This window comes from Spea bombifrons, chromosome 7 (genome assembly GCF_027358695.1).
Source record: "Spea bombifrons isolate aSpeBom1 chromosome 7, aSpeBom1.2.pri, whole genome shotgun sequence".
NCBI lineage: Eukaryota > Metazoa > Chordata > Amphibia > Anura > Pelobatidae > Spea > Spea bombifrons.
Window position 1 is genome coordinate 922,481 of NC_071093.1, and position 20,682 is coordinate 943,162.

A 20,682-nucleotide genomic window follows, 5' to 3' on the forward strand; every position below is an offset into this window, starting at 1 on the left:
CTGCCTGGCCGGTAACAGTGGCCCCTGGCTGCCTTCGGTTTGGGGCCGGCTCCGACACTGTACACATAAGCGATCGAGGAGTTCCCGGATGTTCCAGTCATGCGCTCAAAACATCCGGTCACAACGCTCCGCCCATGTCTGCGACGTCACCAGAGAGCAGCCGCGCTTCACTACGGACCCAAAGCAAACCAGGTACCTGGTACCGCTATATATAACGCGCCCCACAGCAGCACAGATATAATAATACCCGCTTTATATAATAATACCCCTCGGGGCAGCCAGTCTCCTCATACAGCATTTAGAGACCGGAAGTCTGTCAGACACGAACAGATAAAGTTTTAATTCAATGTCTTACAAGAGATATGAGGAACGGCGGTGAGTGAAGGGGCTGCTGGGGCAGAGACAGCCAGGAAAGGAAGAGGAGAGGGGCTGGGTGCAAGAATCTGAAGAATTCCCCTCAACTGCCCCGATGCCCCCTCACCTCTCTGTTGCCCCCTCACCTCTCTGTTGCCCCCTCACCTCTCTGTTGCCCCTCTTCTCTAGGCAGTCAGACTGTTTACTGGGTATGAGGGGATTGCAGGGTTCTACAGCCCTAAAACCCCCCATAATGTGTATAGAAACAGCAGGGAACGGCTTTATAAATTAAGCAGAGCAAATAAACCCCATTATTCTTGTAAATGCCCCGCCCAGTTACACAAATACCCCACACCAGGGCACAAAGTCACATAAATAGTCTGGGTAAAGAAGCCACTCACCCACCATGTGTACCAGCAGGTGGGAGGGACTGATGGGGAAGCCGTTACATATGCAAAGGGGGAGCGACGTCATAATAATGCCTCTGTATTAAGAATATGATGTCATCATAGTCCCTGCAGGTGTAACGGGCAGGTGTCTCAATACTTTTGGCCATATAGTGTGAGGTAAAGTGTAAACTTGTTTAGTTAGAAACATAGACTCTGCCGGTACATCGGCCCCATTCGGCCCATCTGGTCTGCCCGTTTTAGATAATGGCCTCTTCCTCTGGCATTAGTTGCCACCTAAATCTAACTATATGAAAAGTATGAATATCGGCCTGGTGTCCCGGTAGAATGCGTGCCCCCCCCCCCCGGCAATCCAAGGGTTGAATAGAATGAAAACCCAGACAGCGAGCTTCGTTAGTTAAACTCCTCTACGCTTGGAGTCGTTTTTATTGGCTTTTTGTGGTTAAACTGAAATAAAGCTTTTCTTAGTAAACCACAAAGCTGAGGATATTGATTGGAGGTTCACAAAAATCATTTAATTAACACCGTTTCTAGTTCAGTTTTTGAAAATGAATGTTCCGTCCAGTAATGAGGCCAATTTTTATGTTGCAGCCGTCTCTGACGGGGCCAAATACGGATATAGTTAAAGAAATAAATGAATAAATATATATATATATATATACCTGTGTGCGTGTGTGTATGTATGTATGTATGTATATATATATTATATATCGCACCCCTGCCTCGTATCGCCTGCAGGTATTAATAAACTCGTCACTTTAGAGGGGGGGTTGCCAGAGTCGCTTGTAGGAAAATAAATTACCGGATCTTACTTTGCAGAAATATTCAGTCTAAATAAAAACGAAGTTACCTTTTTGTCCTCCTAGTATTGCAGTAAAAGAAAACTGTTTCAAAATAGCAATTTTTCGCACAAGTAACGTATCTATTTAATCATTTATACCTGTTTTGGGGCATCCATATATTAGAGCGCTCATTAAACCCGCATCTGGAGCGCAAGCACAAAACTCAGCGCGACGTCTCTGAATTAAATGCGCTGATCGATCAAAAAAGAGAGCGCCCCGAGACCGGCGTTATTTATACGGCCCGCTATAAATGATCGTTTATCTGCTTTACGGGGCTCTGCGTTGCTTTCTGTTCTGTTTGTCGCGTAAGGGAATTGTGGAAGTTGTAAAAATAGTCCGGATATTAATAAAAAAGGGAAGCTGCTGTCCGGAGTGATGCGTTGTTACCGGCTACAAGAAACGTTTTCTCCCATGTGCCCCCCAATCAGACATCGTTCCCATCACTCCTATTATACTGTGAGAATTCACCTGGTATATAAAATACCCCTAAATACCCCAGGTCAGGGCAAACCCAGGGATGTAGTGGAGTCTTCTATAGGGGTGGGAATAATGTAATGAGTCAAAATAATCCGGCAGATCAAATAAAAATGGATGCCCCCTGGGAGGTGAGGATTTGGGAAGGGGACCGGTCCACGGTGTGTTCACAAATCCACTGTCATTCCAGGCTCAGACTGATGCCTTATGCCCCTTGGAGGAGAATCTAATACCCAGGGGACACCTCTGTCTCCCCCCCCCTGCAACCCATATCCACACTGACACACATACTTACACTAACACTCACATTCATACAGTCCCTTCTAACACCTAAACAGTTGCACATACACATTCATGCTTACTCACACAGTAACACATACACATTCATGCTTACTCACACACATACACATTCATGCTCACTCACACACTAACACATACACATTCATGCTTACTCACACTCACACACACATACACATTCATGCTTACTCACACACTAACACATACACATTCATGCTTACTCACACACTAACACATACACATTCATGCTTACTCACACACTAACACATACACATTCATGCTTACTCACACACATACACATTCATGCTCACTCACACACTAACACATACACATTCATGCTTACTCACACACACATACACATTCATGCTTACTCACACACACATACACATTCATGCTTACTCACACACACATACACATTCATGCTTACTCACACACACATACACATTCATGCTTACTCACACACACATACACATTCATGCTTACTCACACACACATACACATTCATGCTTGCACACACACGCGTTACTTGACCCCACTGCGTTGCATTCCCACCTCCCAAAGCCGGTGCACAGTGCTTCACAAAGGGCAGGTCCAGTCTCCCTCCGTGGACGCCCAAACCCCTGTGATTACTCAGGGAAACCCTGTTTCAAAGTCATATCTCTATAAATATATCCTGTAAGAGCATTGATTTCCGGCAGCCTCCATCAGTATCGAGTATCTGAATAGAAGTTCGGCGGACGTGGCGGGTTCGTGTGACCGTGGAAGGGGCTCTTCAGTTTGTTCAGTAGTTTAATGATGGCGCGGGCACGGCCGAGAAATAATATATTCGTTTATAAGTCCGTTCTCACCGAGGCTTCTCCGCCAGACGTGGAAGTCGCTCCCCGTTCCAGGCGCTCGCACTGAACGGGATAATGAAATTGATTAAGGAACTGACATGGAGCAATAAAAGCTACTCTTACACGCATTTCTTTACTGTTCTTCTTATTTATTTCTTTAAATTCCCCCGGATAAAAAAAAGACTTTCTCCTGCGATAAACTTTAATTTATCGCCTCGATTTATTTAACCTGATTTGAAATAACTCTGCGATTGTAATGAGACTTTAAAGAGGATCTGTCGCCTTCCAAATAATACAGTTTGCTGCTCAGTAATGGTGTTTGCGGAATAAAATAAGTAATGTATTTATATGAAAATCCCCGTTTATGTGAATCCCGTGGGAGCGGCTGCCTTGGCTTCTTGTTCGCAGGATCTGCCGGATTATTCCTCCCCGTTATTAAGTGGCTGATAACTTCAGAAAAGGAAATGAATGAGATAATGCTGACTCTGCCACAGGCTGCCACCAATCTCAGCGTTTTCTGTGTAAAATAGCCACGTTTTAAACCAAATAATGAAACGACCGCACTGAGCGAACAAACCATGGAGCGTTTATAAACGGCATCGTTACTTATGCTTCTACTGTTACAATGTAACAAATCCCCGACATCGGTTTTTAAGATTTTAACCCCTGCTTTTTATTAATTTTTTTAGAATTTATAAACGACACCAGCCGTCCGCAGCCGGCCCTCACGATCCGTCAGTCCGTTCGCACGGAGCGCGCTCCCTGATTGATCTGTGCGTACGAATTGATTCAGCGATCCCATTAGACCTCGTCCTCCGGGGCAGTTAAAGTGCATCACTTAGTGCCGTAGAATTTGCTTATTTATGGCTCCGATATTCGCTTTTTATGGGGCTGTAACTCTGCCGGCATTAAGTGGGTGTCTGAGAATCAGCATCTCCATCGATTACATCAGAATATTTTAGATTTACCTTTTTAATAGAGCGCCCGGCGATAAGTACAGACTAATAAATATGCCGCGACAAGGAGAAACTGGCCGATATATGGCATATTTACCAATGTTCTAGGATGCCCTTAATTCACAATGTGGAGGGGGCGCATATTGCTTGGTGGGTCCAATTCTAGGGGACACCGATCTCTCAGTGACTCTGCTTACAAGGCACTCAAAGGGTTAAAGTAGAATTTTTTTTTGGGGGGGGGGAGACCCGCACAGAATAAATCTGTCGGATAAAAAAATAAGAATTTATAAATTGACTTTTGCACTTTTTTCAACTTTTTTTTTTTCTTTTATATATAATTCATTACATTTTATGCTATTTTCATATCACAATTTCCTTCTCCGTCTCTTGTGCTCACAGCCTGGCCCCCTGGACGCACCTGACCCCCACCTTCTGATTGGCTGATCATTATATATATATATATTCACATCATTTATTGATTTTTATAGTGCCAACATATTCCACTTACATATAAGAATTTAATATAATTCATGTTTTTTTTTACTATTAATATAATTATTATAGGATTTATTATGTTATTGACATTATTTTTTTCCTGTCGCTGTTCCCATTTTCTGTCTTTTTTTATTTATTTTTTATCATTATTCTCTCCGGGAGCTTCCGTTATATAATCCCAGCGTTGCTGAAGCTGCATCTGTTTTTCTGTGTTTTATGGACGCGTCTAACTTCGTTTTTAGTTAATCGTTGGACGATTTAGTGGGTTTTTCTTGTGTTCTATCGATCACCGGGTCGTCCTCTTTATGGCCGTCAGGCGCTTCAGGATTTATCGTTTATTTATTGCTGGGAGAAGTAATTCAGATGAACTTTTAAAAGGCTTCCTGAGTAAATCACAGGCCGTTATCCCCGTAAACCGCCTCGTTAAGCGGACCGTTCCCTTAGTGGCACTTTTTGGCACTTTTTTTCTTGTGGTTTTAGGATATTTTAGTTTCTCTTGCTGGGAATTTGCCGTTTTGTTCTGTTTATTACTCTTTTGGGCAAATCATGGTGACGGTTTCTGTGTTTTGTGTGAAGACGGAGATGGCAGGAATCCAGCGCCGAGAGAAAGCGTCTGCTTTCTTGGTTCCTCATTGGCCGGTTGGCTCATCCAATCATTCTTCTTATTAATCTTCCCAGGAAAATGATTTTTGTATGAGTTGGGATCTAATGCCCGTGACGTTGGGCGCCAAGTTTATGCACCAATGAGGACCCAGGACGATCATTAACGCCCCCTGCTGATGAATTATTTAACCCATCGCTGGTATTTCACGTCTCCTTCTCTGCTGCAGGTCCCGGTATGAAGCCGTTCGCCCCCCCGCGGGCCCGAGACGCGGTCCTCACCCTGACGCAACCTGCGGTCTTCACCGACATGACGAGCGACTGGCCAGCCTTGCGATGGAACGCGGCCCACCTGTCCGGCGTCCTGGGGGGAGAACTCCTGAGGTTCAGGATCGGGAGGAGGACGTCGGGGACGGGTGAGAGGATCCTTTTGGGGCTCTTTGATCTTGATTTAATTCAAATGACCGTTTTTACCCCGTCAGAGAGTAGAATCCTCTCCAGAATTCGTAAGCAGTTTGTAGAAGTCGTTTCTCTCTCGTTTCAGTAAAATACGGCGCCTTGCGGGACTTTTATTTAAGTTTGAAATTTAGTTCGTTTGGTTCGGCCAGATGTAACTCCGTGTCACAATGAATGCTCCAAATAAACCAATGTAACGGTGTTTGTAGATTAAAATTAGCGATATATGTATTGGACACATTCGCTTCTATGTATCCAATGGGAGCAGCCGTTTTAACTTCCTGTTCTCGGCCTAGGCAGGATTATTCCTCCCCATTAAGTTATCTCCCTGCCCTGTTGTTAAGCTGCAGGTTGGTTCATGCAGCCGTTGTAAGGAGCGGAGAACTTGATCAGATAATGCTGGCTCTGCCACAGGCTGCCTCCGATCTCAACTGCCCGGAAATAACTTAAATTCTCAAACAATGAATTCTGTGACCGCTCCCCAGTGAAAAGATCTTTATTCCGCCCCGTGGACCCCTATCTAAGATGCGTAATGTATAACATGAATCCCACGCGTAACAAGTCGCGTCCTCGTAGAAAGGGTTAATCAGCAGTCACGTCTCTGCCGCTGAGGGCCACACGGCTGTAGTTAAGGACTCCCGTGTTTCTCCTCCCAGCTCCTAATAAACCCGAGTGCCGGGGCTTTTAACCACCGAGGCTCTGCGTGTAGCGTGTAGCGTGTGAAGCCGCAGCTAATGATTGTTCACCCTGTGAAGTTCTTGCGAGGGGAGGCGAGATCCTTTGTTCTGCTGCGAAGCGGCCCCCGACTTCACAGCGTGGAGGATCTGAGACGCCGGAGCCGCGCTTCTATCTGTTCCTGCAACAAATTATACGGGACGTGGATCCGGTGCAGGCGGTGACGCTGAATTCATTAGCTGTGTATTTCTACACAGTATGTTTGTATTTGCCGCGTGTCGCTGGGTCCAAGGATGCCGCAGCGGCAAATAATTCATCTCATCGAACAAATTTCCTTTGATTTGAAGTCTCTCTAGTGCATTAAACAAAAAAGGCAGATTTTTTCCCCTTTCCTCTGAAGGTTTAATCACATAAAACATCTTTTAGAGGTTTGTAGATAAATAGAGCAGGCACCCAGCAGAAGTGGTAGAGGGTAATACAGCGAGGGGATTAAACATGCATGGGATAGACATACGGCTCCTGAATCTAAGACGAGACCAACGACTGATTAAGGTTTGCGGGAAAAACAGGCGACTAGATGAGGCCGAGCTGCCAGAAAATTCTATGGCAACATCCTATCAGCGCCTGCTTTTGTGTCACATGACGATGGAGATTTCTGAGAAGGCATTGGGTATTTAGGACTAGAAATGATGTCTGATGCTGCGTTTGGTCAGCAAAGGAAGTGGAACAGCAGCTTAAACGTATTCGCCCTGTTGCTGTTCAGCCGTATGTAGAATCCGTTTTTGCACCAAAAAGTAACCATTTAATGGTGATGGGATCTCGCTGCATCCTCCCCGATCCATCCGCCGACCCATCGAGTGTTCCGAGTCGGATTTTAACCCAACGAGGTTTGCGGTTTAATCGTCAGGAAAGCGTAAGAAGTAAAACGTTCTCGTGGGTTCTGCCTGTAACTCCGACGCTCTCTCGCAGATCCTCTCTTCGAAACCGAATGCGATTACGCCGACGGGACTCTCCACCAGTTCCTCGACTGGGTCCGAGGGACGTCGGGCAGCCTCACGGGACCCTTCGGTAATCGGGACCCCTCTGAGTACTGGGCCTACGCGGACTACAAGTACCTCGCTCACGTGTTTAAGGACAAGCCGGAAATCCTCAAGGTGAAAATATCTCTATATCCAACAGCAATCGATGGGTTAACTCCGTGTAACCGGCGGGGTCGCTCTGCGTATTTTGTTCGGTGCAGAAATGTATCGGGCTGCCGTTGGATCCGCGTTGGTTCTGGAGATGTTTCAGAATTCCAGCGGTGTTCCGAGGGGTTCGGGCAGACAGCTGGTCACTGATGCTCGGTGACTGACACGGGGCCGGCTGCGCAAGTTTAGGTAACGATGCCTTTCTACCCCATGAGGAACTTTATCGTGTGTTTTTTGCCTCTCGGCATCTGCCTTTTGGCTGTTAACCGTTTAATTTCCAGCGAGCGCCCAGTAGGGCAGGCCAGCGAGAGTCTTTAAAGTGTCATTTCGTGGCGGTTATTTGAAGAGCGTGTGCTTCGGTATCATAACTTCCCGAAGTGTTCTCGGTCTCCAGTTAAAATAAAGTGGGAGTTAATTGGCCGCCAGGACATGTTCCAGACGCCGAGTATTCCCGTGACCTTCAGTTATGACCTTTTCAAGTGAATTTTAATATTCATTTATGTGAAATTCATCGGGCCGCGCTCCGGTAACATTTCAGCGGCTTTAGCGCAGGAGAAAGTTCTTTGTATCCTCCGAGGGCACCGGGGGACATCCCGAGGAGTCACTCCAGGGCAGGGGCAGCCGGCAGGTGTGAATGGACTACAACTCCCATGACTTTAATCTTCAGACCTGCGCATGAATCCCGTTCCGTGCCGCGGAGGGACGTTACGGGGGGTCTCTGGATTATGCTCTGCGCCCGGCTCTGAAGGCTTTTCCGATACGTGTAAAATAATCTCTCCTCCAGTAATGATCCGCGGAGTATAATAATTTATCGATCGGGGTCCGTATTGATCGTTTTATTGTCTTTGTACAAAATAAGTTTTTGATGTCTGAATGATGTTCGGGGGGGGGGCTGAACACTCACTCCACGGCCTGTGGGACATTTAGTCAAATATCTGCGACAAAGAACCTTTTCTTGCGTGTGACACGGATCGGTAACATCGTAGCAACGCCGGAGCCACGGGGGCCGCATGTCAGACTTGGCATTAGTTACAATGCGCTAATGGCTTCGCACAGATGGTCTCCGTGATAACGGCGAGCGGAGAGTTTGAGGCCGGCAAGGAAATCACTTTATTCCTCTGCTCGGATGAAGCTCTTTATTATCGGAAGCAGCGATCGGAGGGGTTTCCGCGTCGCTGAGCGCAGACCTGACGCCTCGTCACTGACTGGGGGGTCACGTTTACCCATCGTGTAATTAATTACCCCGTCGCCTCGCCGTTTGTGGAGGCAGAGAGGTTTTTTTTTTACATTTCTCAGTGTAAATGATTAATTCTTACCCTGAATCAGGCCAAAAGACGGAGGGCAGTGCGCTGGGGCAAATAACAGGAGGGGTAAAAAGCCCCTGTAGTCAGTTTCATAAAATGTATCGGCTTTATATTTCAGTGCGAGGGCGACTGACCCGGGATACAGTGCATGCGCGGTAATGGAGAGGGAATATAATGGAGAGAAGGTAGAAAGAGAGTGAGAAGAGCAGCAAGCGCTGTGTGTGAAATCGGTGGGATTTAACCCGCTGTGTGCCGGAGAGGAATGTGAAGGCAATTACTTATGTATCCCACAGGCTTGCCACCCCAACCCACCATGCACCAGGTACCCCCCAGCACCAGCTCTCCCTGGTATGCCTATCCCAAACCTGACCTCTCTAACAAATGCCCTGGCCCAGGTCCTCCGGCCCCCACAAGTGCCGTATCCTAACCCCGGTGCACCCCCCCACCCCACCATCTGCAGCGTGTTCTTGCGCAACTCCTGTCCCTAATGTGGATGAATTGGGTGTTTTTGACACACGTTGCGTATTCTCTGCAGCGTCGTCGCCGATATTCACTGAACCAGAACCTCTCTCATCTCCGATGTCAGCCAGAGCCCCTTTAATGTCGTTTTTCTATCCATTATATTATTAAAATCCACCCCAGACTCTCACTTTCAGATTAAAATAAACGGGGAGAGACGTGGTTGTCCGGATAGAGCCCGTAATGTGCTTAATGCAGGATCTGCGCTGGATGAGTTCCCGATTTCGGAAATGGAAATTTACCCTTTCACTGCCTGGAAGCAGACGATCGCTTCAGACGCAGTCGCATGTGGTTTTATGCTCGTTGGTGAAAATGTTTAATTACTCACAGGTAGTGATAATGGTATTTGGACACTTGTGGCTTTCAGAGGGTTAAATGATGTAAATATTGTCTGTATAAATCTCCTATTAGATACAAGACCATAAGTAAAGCCACAACGTGGGTTATCAGCGGGGGCAGCTGGAAGACCACCGAGGAAAGATACCGTGTCTCCCGAATGTAGCAATTTAATCTGCGTGGCCTGTTTAGCTTGGAGTGCCATAAAATTATCCCCTTTAGACTGTAAGCTCTTGTGAGCAGAGTATGATTTATGATAGTGTGCACCCTGCTACAGAACACTAGCTTTATATGAGTAGAAATGAGCTGTGGACGCTGTGTAGATCTGAATATTTTGAAGGTTTTCGCCAGCTTGAAACTATTTTTTTATTATAAGGGTTCATGCCGGATCTCATGTATGAATGCGTTTCTCCTTTATGGCAGGACATAGTGTGGGCAGATTTCGGGTTTCCTGGAAGAGACGGGCAGGAGAGCACCCTGTGGGTTGGGAGTTCCGGGGCCAATACCCCCTGTCACATTGACTCATACGGCTGCAACCTTGTGCTACAAGTGGAGGGCAGGTACTGTGATTGAAAACAGCAGGAGTGGAGTGTGCAGGACTATTGCTTGTACTAAAGGATGTGTTAGCATATAATGGTACCGCAGAGGTGGAGTCAACAGGACTTTTGTTGTTACTCAGGGGTGGAGACTGTTACATGCATATACTGGTACAGTCAGCAGGGTGGATTTCCCCATATAAACTGGTACAGCGGGGGTGGAGTCAGCAGGGTGGATTTCCACATATAAACTGGTACAGCGGGGGTGGAGTCAACAGGACAACTGCCATTACTGGGGAACTGGCCAATCAGGGATTGTTACTGAGTGTAGCTAGTGTCACGGATTTGGGAGAAAGGGTTAACGCCTAAGCACATCATGCATAGACCTAGTTGGCATCTTCCCCCTCGGAGCAATCTCTGTAAGTGCGGGGTCACTGGATGTTATACTCCGAGTTATTGATTATCCAGCTGCCTGTGACTCCTTACACCGAGCGCTTGGCTCGAGGTCCTCCCGTCCTCACATCCCCCGCTTATACATTTATTTCATGTGTTATTTCTATTTAATGCGATCTTTATGGATGCGAAAGAGCCGCGCATGTACTTGGTTCGGCGAAAACATTTCACATTTGAATACTAATGCAGAAAACGAATCGATCCGCACAGAAATGCGATTGTAGAGGCCGAGTCTTCTGTCCTTTAAGTGAAAAAAGCATAGATTCCGCCGGCGTATTTTCATTTATTACGTTAAAAAAAATATATGTATATTTAATTACAGACACGGCTTAGGGGTCAGAATTCTGATGGTGAGCAGCAGATTTTTTAGGCCGTTTTCAGCATCTTACGCTAAGCTTTTAACTAAAATCAAACCGTATATTTTTTATTCTTGCACAGAATATATGATTTTATGCTCCGTTGATTAACGTAAACAGCTGATCTGCTTTTAAGACGTTTTTACTTCTAAATGTCAGCCGACCTGCCATGAAAGTATTCATTATTCGCCGAGTATTTAAGACGCATTTAATCTGCTTTCTCTCCCATTAATCCTACGCGTTTTATGAAGCTTTTTAAAGTGATTACAAATACATGACGAGAACATTCGGAGGAATACAGAAATCTTCCACTCGCTGCTTAAAGGAAATCAAAAAGGATACAAAATTACAATAAAAAATAAGTGAAAATGGTGGGGGGAGGGGCTGTTTTGGTTTTTTCTGGTATCCAGGTGGTATCCAGGAGGAATGTACCGCGTTTTCCGTCTGTCTAGGGCTTAAGTGCGCTTGTCTCCTGCCGTGTGCTGGAGTGCGTGTTGGATCGCACACGTCGGCTGAAACACGTAGACGTCATACTTAGGTACACCGTCCGATTCAGCGGCATCGGGCAGGGGGCGGGGCTTGAGACAGAAGTCTCGAAACAGAAACGCGCATTTATTTCCTTTGGGGTAAAACCATTTGGGGTCTCGGGTGCCTGAAACAAAATAAGGACCGACGAGGCCCTTCGGCTTTAGTATTAATACCAACAAAAAAGGGAAAAAGGTCAAGGAAAAAGAGACCCATAGGTGCATTTTTGTGAATGAATTTATGGAAATTAGAAACGTTGGAGATAAACGGCTTGGGGCAGCAGGATCAAGCAGCGGTAACGAGTATCTAATCGTATCGGCTGCCCTGCAGTCCGTTCGATAAACCGTTATCCGAGCGCTGGCCGCTTTATAATGAATAATGGAAGCCGAGCTCGTGTGCGTTTCTTGTTCTTATCGGCTGTTATAGTCTGTTTTTTGTGCGTTTTTAGGAAAACGTGGCACCTCTTTCCCCCCGAAGACGCGGCCCACCTGTACCCGACCCGGATACCCTACGAGGAGTCCAGCGTCTTCAGCAAAGTTAACGTCGTGAATCCCGACTGGAGCCGCTTCCCTCTGTTTTCCAAAGCGCGGCCCCACGTGGTGACCCTACACCCTGGGCAGGTAACGCCATAGAAACGCGTTAACCCTTTAAAGAGGGGGAAATATATCTCTTGTGCAGAATGCTAGGAAACGTACGGATAAAATGCGCTTCTAGCACAGACTCCACAGGGATTTGCTTTTTGGTTGAATATACAGCAGGTGTCTGAAATGAAGGTTACGTTTACTGAAATCATGCAAAATATATGGGACTGAGATGAGAAAATAGTGATGTTTGGAAGCGGCTGAGCAGAGGGGGTCCCGGGAAATACGCGAGCGTCTGCACCAGTCCTGCCGTCTCTCCTCTTTCATAAACATTATTTAAAAAGAAAATGGGAACGGGAGACATCTGCTAAAAACGCAGCTTTATTGCTAAGCTCCTCTTATGACGGCCGTCGCTCTCGTGCGGAATATTCTGCGATTTATTGGATTTTAGGGCTGGAAAAAACCTCGCATTACAATAAAAAAATCAGTTTAGTGAAATGCAAATGCACAGCGCCATCTACTGGATACGCGGCGAGCCTGCGCCCTTACCAAGAGAGGAGTACCCGGTAACCGGTAGCCGGTCTGCGGTGGGGGGGGGGCGGTCCCCCGGTATGGGTTAGCCCTGAGAGGTATTCGGTTTGTGCTTGCGCGATAGGGGGAGTCAGTGGGTCTGTCAGGCAGAATCTTCTCGGAAGAACCTCTGAGCGGCCGGTAATATCTGTCCGGATCCATGCAGAATGTTCTGTAACTATAAGTATCTGCTGGTTCCGGGGTGGCTTCCCCCTACTCTGTATAGTGTAATTCATGGCTAATGGTGGCCAACACCGAATACCCCGACCCCGTCATCGCTCTCATTTTAATGCTATTTTTCTGTTTTCAGGTGCTTTTTGTCCCACGTCACTGGTGGCATTACGTGGAATCCGTCGATGACATCACCGTCAGCATCAACTCCTGGATCGAGTTGGTAAGGGCATCGTATTTGTGGTCCCTTCCCGCTGTGGCCCCTGGGGTTATATCAGGGGTCTAGTAAGGTGCATTTTCTAATCTGCCCCCCAATAACTGCCTTATGCTGTAAAATGAATCGCGTGTCTGCTATTGTTCCCCTTTTGTGGGGTCCATTCAGGGTCTTTTGGGAACAAAACATCGTTTCAAAATTAGTCATTTTTTTTTCTACCTCAGACAATAAGATTTGTTAAATCCCAGAATCTTCACGATTTCCCCACAAAACCCCCAAAACCTCTTTTCCAGTCGCATTGATGAAACCGTTGATTGTTAGGGAGCCCCCCGCCCCGGGAGTCACTGGGTGCCGGACCCCCGACCGCGAAATCATTTCCACACAGATTCTTTCTTTTTTAGTGGAATAAAATGTTTCCGGCGCGGCCAGCGATTCATCACCTTAAATATGTTTCGCTTTTTGTGCGATGCCCACAATCCACCCCATTAAATATTTCGCGCCGGGTAATGGTGCCAATTTTAACTTCAGACTTCACTAATGGGCTCGTGGTTAATGAGCTCAGCGTCGCCTACAGAAAGAGCTGAAAATAATGGATTTTGGACAAGCGCGTGTGGACTGTGGCTTATTGAGAGTATGAATTACAGGCGAACGTACTTTATCTCGCGGCTGTTCATTTACTCCAAATAACGCACTACGCCGTCATTAAAACGTTAGCGGGAAATATATTTCCCGTATTAATTCATATTCACTTGGTAATCCCCCTCTCACCGCCATATGTCACGCGTGTCGCTGGTGTAAAGCGAGTGGCTGTCATTGCACCAGGCGGCTTCTTATCATTGGGAGACGCGGTTTGGGTTCTAAAAGGTATTTTAATATCCGGTAAAACGCGCCGGGAGTAACCTGCAGAGCATCGCATATATATATTTCACTGATCTCCGCTTTATAACTTAAAGGTCTCCTGAAGCGTCACCTCCTCGGACCCCCACAGCCCCCAATCTGATGTATTATGCAAAACACTGGGCTTTCTAATCGCCTTCACGTAGCAACAAGATAAAGTCTTAGTAGGTTTAGCGGAAGAGTTTTGCGGGAGGGATTGGGGCGTGCGATGGAGGGACTGTGAGGAGGGCAGCGGGGACGGAGATAGCTGTGAAGCTCTTCTTGAACTACAGTTCCCATGATGCCTCTCTCTGCCAAGCCAGTTGAGCGTCATGGGAATAAATAATGTCCTCTGGACGGTCCTGGTTCTGGGGTGACCCCGAAGCCCCCCTGATGGCGATGCGATACAGAGCCTGCACGTCCGCAGCGTGTAACGCAGATCTACCCCTCGCGTTCTGTTCCGGCGTCTGTGCGGGACGGGGGTCCGGTGGTAAGGGCCGCGTTTATTTCCCGCACGCGGCGGCCGGCGGCACGGGTTTCGGGTCACGGTGTGTTTCATCTCTCATCGGTATGCGGAGTGCCCCTTGGTGACGCCGGCGCGTTTCGCTCTGAATGTCGGGCGTCACGTTCAGGTGTGCGTTAAAAAACTAAAACTGAAAATCCCTTAATGAGTTTCTCTCTATTAGCCGCGCGTGACTCGCCTCGTAATATTCCGCCAATAAAAAGGGGATTACATTTCCTCGACCTTTCCATACCCTTGTGAGTGCGATTATTAAACGCAACCAGGATTATTCCTGCCTGGGATTAACCCTTCCGCAGCCAGAGGGGGCAATATTCCCTGCCTGCCCCGTGCTCTTCCAATATTAACCCTCTCACAGCTGCAGTGGCCAAATATTCCTGCCTGTTTTGTGCTGCATTAACCATGTGAGAGCCGGAAGGTTCAGATTGATTATTCCATTAACCCTTTGACAGTGTTGTCTACTTGCTGTGTACTTTTAACCATTCAACAGTACTTTAGATTAAATCTTTCGGGACGCAGCAGCCCTGTTGGTGTTCCTTCCCGTCACAGGTTATTGGGGTTCACATGGTTTCCGATGCAGTTTGTGGGGTCCCTTTAAGAGACGTCTCCCCCGAACCCTCGGCTCCCCGGCCGCTCTGATAAATTCACTCAGCTGTTTTCTTGTTGATTTGAAGGATTCGGACCACGAAGCCCGGGTGGAAGAGGCCGTGGCGCGAATGATCGTCTGTGCGTTCAAGTCGGTGGAGACTGGCGCCCAGGACTGGCTGAACCCCACCGAGGTAACGCATCGTGCCCCCCGAGTATTGGGATTCACCCTCGGTGCTTAAAGAGGGGGATCCATTTCATTCCACTAAGTGCGCATCCCTCTGACATGTAAAGGGTTAAGCAGGTCTTCCTGTGTGATGGGGATCCGATTTCTCATTCATTTCCCTGAAATATGTGAGATTTGAATTATGAATTTCCTATTTTGCATTATTTAGTGTTAATTAGAGGCCGCGGCGTCCTTTTCCCCGCGGGTCGGTCACTTGATGTGCGGTTTATGGCGAGGAGGTAGACGTTTTCCGGGGGGGGGGGCGCTGTTTGACCTTTTAAGTAATATGAGTTTTGGCAAAGGTCGTGCTTCTGGCCCCCGTGACGGGAGGCTTTTTCTGGAATTTACCCTGATTGGTCCCAGAATGAAGGAGACTGTTGAGGTTTGGACAGTGACGGCCCCAGCAGTCTCCCCGCTGCTGGGTTTGGGTTGGAAGGAATAGAAACCCAGCGATCGTTATAAATGAATCTCTCCGGGGCCGGGGTTCTGTGTCAGCGCCGGATTTCTTCCAGGAGATTAAACTGAATAAAGTTACCGGTCAGGTAGTTAAAGCTGCGCAGGCACAGCCAGCGTCAGACGTCGTTAATGTTGTCCCGTGTTTGCAGGGTGAGGCGACCTCACACGAAACTAATCTGCAGTACGTAAACCAGGCCCTCGCTGCTTATGCAAAACACGAGACTGAACAAGATAAACTCGGGGGAGACGGCAGCCAACACAACCAGCCCCCGAAGAAGAAGAAGAAGGTAGATGCGGCCGCCGACGCAGGCAATTCCGCGCGCCGACCTCCTTTTGGAAAGCATCTCGTCCCTGTTGAGCCAAAACCCGGAGGAACAAATTGCCGGACGGGTGAAGGAGGCCGGGGTCCCGAGGAAATCCCGCGGCGAGCGGCCGATGTTGCGCATGTGCAAGAAACACAAGAAGGAGAGAGGGAAGCCGGCAGGACCCTGACTGGGGACGAGGTTCTGGACTGTTTGGTGAATCCACAAGTGATCCGCTTGGTTACGCGGCTGCTGATACAGAAGCGGATCCCATGACGTGAAAGGCGGTGACCGCCGGCCTCCGACATGCGCGGGGGATGCTCAGGTAGGGTGATGTCACACGTAACGCTGCGGCACACGGTCATGAAGTCATCGCTCGATGTTTCCCGGCAGACTCACAGATTGTGGAAAAGAACCCATTTTTATGTGAATGGAACGTCCTGTTAATAAAGTCTCATTTTGTCTATTTTTAGAAATCATTTTTGCGCCCTGTCGGGGGTCCCGCGTTTTTTTCGCTGCCCTCTGTGCCCAGTCGGGGGTCCCGCGTTTTTTTAGCTGCCCTCTGCGCCCGGTCGAGACGTCGCGTTTATTAAACCGTCTTTCCCCGGAGTCGTCGCCGCGGTTATTGCGTTTATTTATTCCTGCGATTTACTGCGACTTCCCGCCAGGAAGAGCCGCGCGTTTCTCACGTAGTCACGGAAACGTCTAATTGCTAATCAGCCCGCAGTGCGTGGAATGAATCCGATTCCGCCGGCCGCAGAGCGCGCGTCTCGCTGGAGATACTTCGTCCGTCCGCGCTCGGCCCTCGCCGATGGAATTAATCCTGGCGGAGCCCTAATTACCGTTTAAAATGAGGTTTAATGCAGCCCCCCCGCCGCTCGAGTCACCGGCGATACGAGGATTACGGCGGCTCCTCCGGCACAGTGACATCTATTCCTCTTCACGCCGGCCGGGACCGCTCGCTTACTGACACGGAGGTCTCGCGCTGAGCGTGCTGCCGAAATACGCATTCAGACAGAATGCAAGGGGTTAAAACTCAATTAAAAACAAAAAAATCTGATATTTTAATGATTTAAAACACGTGTTATGTTTCAGCCGAGGGGTGGGGAGGGATACGCGACCCCCCCAATACACACACCTTTTATGGACTACAAATCCCATCATCCTTAGGCAGACAGAGGTTGGCTTGGCCCAGCCCCCCCTCCGCAGTAATTAACGCAAAACGCGCGGAAGTATTTTTTATTGAAATATTTCTTTGCAGGCAGCGGATTGAAGTTCGGATTTTCTGATTTGGTGCCGGAGACCCCCGAGCCGGTTCGATGAATTCCGCAGATAATGTTCTGGTTGATTCTGTTTCATGGAATGGGGAGCCCCGTCCGCGCATGGAGAGAGGCCGTCCGCCTGGGCCGCTCAGGGGATGCTGTAGGTTGCGATGCATGGAGGCAGCTCGGCGCCGGCCGCTCGAAATCATCTTATTGTGACACGAAAGCCTTCGGCGCGGCGCGTTTCACATAGAGAGGATTCCGAGACGATAATCCATCATCTGCCACCCGACCGCCGGCTGGAGAGGCAGCCACTGCAACTCCCATCATCCTCAGCAGATAAACGCGATTCACCCTGCAGCTGCCGGGTATTTTGGGCAATGAGAACGTCTGTTGATGTTTTGTGATTTATTATTTATTTTCATGCTTTCTGCGTAATAAATGTTTTCTTTAAACAATGAACACTTTGGGGTCGATTCATTAAGATTTGGCACAAAAGCTGCTCCTTTCATACAGGCTCAGACAAAGAGAAATTACACAATTTACTAAAATCAACTCCATTTCCCTTCAGCCAAAAAAATCCCTTCGAAGAGCGACCGGGAGGACCCCCCCCCAACCTATAAAACGGAGACCCGGCCGCCGTATAAAATACAATAAAATTATAATTAAACCGCAACACTTATTATTGTTATTATTTTATTATTATTGTTGTTATTATTTTATTATTGTTGTTATTTTATTATTATTGTTATTATTTTATTATTGTTATTGTTTATTATTTTGTTGTTTTTATTTTATTGTTTATTATTTTGTTGTTTTTTATTTTATTACTATTATTATTCTTTATTATCTTATTCCTGCTCCCTTTCTTCTCTGAGCCGCCAAACCCTGCCCCCTTTGTCCGCCAACATGAAATTTCAGCCAATCGGGGACCTTGGAGGCTGGGCTTTTGGGTCATAAACTTATATAAAGATGCAGATTTGTAACCAGCGGACAAAATCATCCACTGTTTTTTGTTTTTAATTCCCCGATTAGCTGCAGGGGGTGTCAGGTGACCCGCCTGGATCCTTACTGTGCTCCCTCTGTGAGATTTGTATGCGATGGGTGTAAGCTGACACATACCCCCCCAGGCTTCTCCGGCGTGTCGTAATAAATGAAGTCCTGGGGGCCCCCGAGTGTTTTTGCGAGATAAATAAACGCGGAGCTTCGGGAAATCCCGCGACTTTCTTTCGAGGTCTCGGAACGCGTTTCCAGCTCTCCGGCCAATCGCGGTTCGGTCGCCGCGTCCTCCCTGCCGGCTGTCAGAAAGATAAAGTACGGCGGCTGTGAAAGCGATTGATTGCCCCCCGCCGGTGAGCGCGCCGCGTTGGGGAGCGTCCCTTCCTTTTTTATTCGCTTTGCCGGAGATTCGTTCTCCGAGTGAGAATCGCGTTGGGTCGCGGGGATAGCTGCCGATGGCAAAGAATCATTCCACGGAGTCCCGCCGGCCGGACCTTCCTTCTTATGCTGCCGTTAAATCCCACGTTCAGAATTTTATGTTTTTTCTTGTTTTGGAGCGAAAAATAAATCATTTCTGGGAAACGTTCCTTTTCTCTTTAACCCTTTCAGTGTCGGCGCGAGGCGGTTTTACTTCCCTTTTTCGCACTCGTGAGGTTAAATAAATCCGTCTCCTGAAGTACAAGGAATATTTTTATCGGCGGAGACCCCCATAAAACACACTTCATGTGAGCTCGGGGAGGAGAGACGCGTTTTACATCCGCAACAAATCAGCGCCGTATATTTCTGTAAAGCGGCGGAATTCTCAGGGAATTTATGAATTGAAGGTGGCGGGCGACGCGGACCCCCGCTGAGGAATTCCCGCCGGGTCCTGTTAATTGGGATTCAGAAAAAAACTAAAAGTTTGCAGAAGGAATGAAGAGGAATCTAGAACCTGCCGGCAGATCGGCCCCCGGCGGCCCCCGTCTAGTCGCCCGTTTCTCCTGCTGTAAAACCTTAATCAGTCGTTGGTCTCGTCTTATATTCAGGAGCCGTATGTCTATCCCGCGCATGTTTAATACCCTCACTGTATTACCCTCTACCACTTCTGCCGGGAGACTGTTCCACTCATCCACCACCCTTACATCACATCTTAGCCTCTGACTCTAGCAATTACTGACAATAATGATCCGGGTTGGATGGATCCTAAAAAGGATAAGATCTCGGGTGCTTCTGATCAGCAGAAGTCTGTTGGTTCAGCTCGTGATTGACGCCAAATTAAGGCTGAGAAAGCATTCATTAAACGTTACGGTTTTGCATAAAAACGAGCAGACGGTTTAGTTTTTGTGATGTGATTTATGAAGATGCGTCTCGGAGTTGGTTGAGTATCAGCGGAAGCCTCATCAATCACCCCATCGCTGACGGCTGCGAAACGCGTCTGCAGGCCGAAGCATTCAAAAGAGATTTATTGGCTCAGAAAAACATCTGAAAAGCAGCTGCCGGCCGTTCGAAAATCTTTTGCCAAAGTCGGCGTCAGAAGTAAAGTGAAAAGTTTGGGAGGCGCTCTAGCCTCGTCTGTCCGTCTGTCCGTCCGTCTGTCTGTCTGTCTGTCCGGGGGAGACGGCTTCGTGCTGCGGATAGACGGACGGCGCGAGATATGGCGTCTGCTCAGAACCAACTTCACCCCCCCCCCCGAAATAAGCCATTTTTCTTTTGGACTTCGTTGTCCCACGGAAGGCAGATCGGCCCCCGGCGGCCCCCGTCTAGTCATCCGTTTTTCCTGCTGTAAAGACTCCAAACCTCTGTGCTGAGTGACATCATATCCTGACATCATATGCTGGAAGCACAGGGGAGAAAATACTATAAATGACACAATTCTCTAGACCACCCAACAACCCCTGCTGGGGGCAAATAAACCTACAGCCGTTGGAGAAATGGACAACTTGGCCTGGACTGGTGTCTCTTGTCTGTAAGAAGGTTCTAAAGGGGTAATAAACATGGTGGTAAAAGTGGAGCAGTCAGCAAGCACTTTCCGCTGGTTGCTATGGCGATTGCATCCCGGAATTGCTCTTTATACGTGCGGGGGGTCTGCTCGCGGTGTATGATCGTGCGGTTTATTCGCAGGGAATGTTACGCTGTAATCACGGTGCTGTATGGAGTGATGGGGCGCTGCTCCTGCGCGGCTTTCTGATAACCTCGCGGGGCAGGAACGTTACCCATTAAGTGATTCATTGAAGGGCAGCCAGGCATTAGCTGGGGGTTAATGGGAAGAGCAGTTTGTGTCGGGATGAAGGATGCTGTGTCTGGGGGGATGCGGGGGCCGCAGCGGGATCCTG

The 20,682-nt window shown here is 48.0% G+C and overlaps 1 protein-coding gene across 2 annotated transcripts; it reads left to right on the forward strand.

The window, feature by feature from the left end:
* The first annotated feature begins 150 nt into the window (after positions 1-150).
* On the forward strand, positions 151-16,575 carry HSPBAP1 (HSPB1 associated protein 1). Of its 2 annotated transcripts, XM_053471926.1 has the most exons (9): positions 163-192; positions 3,900-3,983; positions 5,492-5,677; positions 7,362-7,546; positions 10,162-10,298; positions 12,057-12,228; positions 13,070-13,153; positions 15,215-15,319; positions 15,957-16,575. In XM_053471926.1, the coding sequence occupies exons 3-9, from the start codon at positions 5,500-5,502 to the stop codon at positions 16,383-16,385; spliced, it is 1,290 nt and encodes a 429-aa protein (XP_053327901.1). In that variant the 5' UTR covers positions 163-192; positions 3,900-3,983; positions 5,492-5,499; the 3' UTR covers positions 16,386-16,575. The 2 variants fall into 2 exon arrangements, with proteins under 2 accessions (XP_053327900.1, XP_053327901.1); XM_053471925.1 differs by lacking the exon at positions 3,900-3,983 and having other exon boundaries at positions 151-192.
* Positions 16,576-20,682: the final 4,107 nt, after the last annotated feature.

Excerpts from the sequence above, each read along its gene's own strand:
- HSPBAP1 (XM_053471925.1), top strand. The coding sequence starts at position 5,500 with ATGAAGCCGTTCGCCCCCCCGCGGGCCCGAGACGCGGTCCTCACCCTG. Across the intron at positions 7,547-10,161 it reads ACAAGCCGGAAATCCTCAAG|GACATAGTGTGGGCAGATTT; the intron begins GTGAAAATATCT and ends CCTTTATGGCAG. Across the intron at positions 12,229-13,069 it reads TGACCCTACACCCTGGGCAG|GTGCTTTTTGTCCCACGTCA; the intron begins GTAACGCCATAG and ends TTCTGTTTTCAG.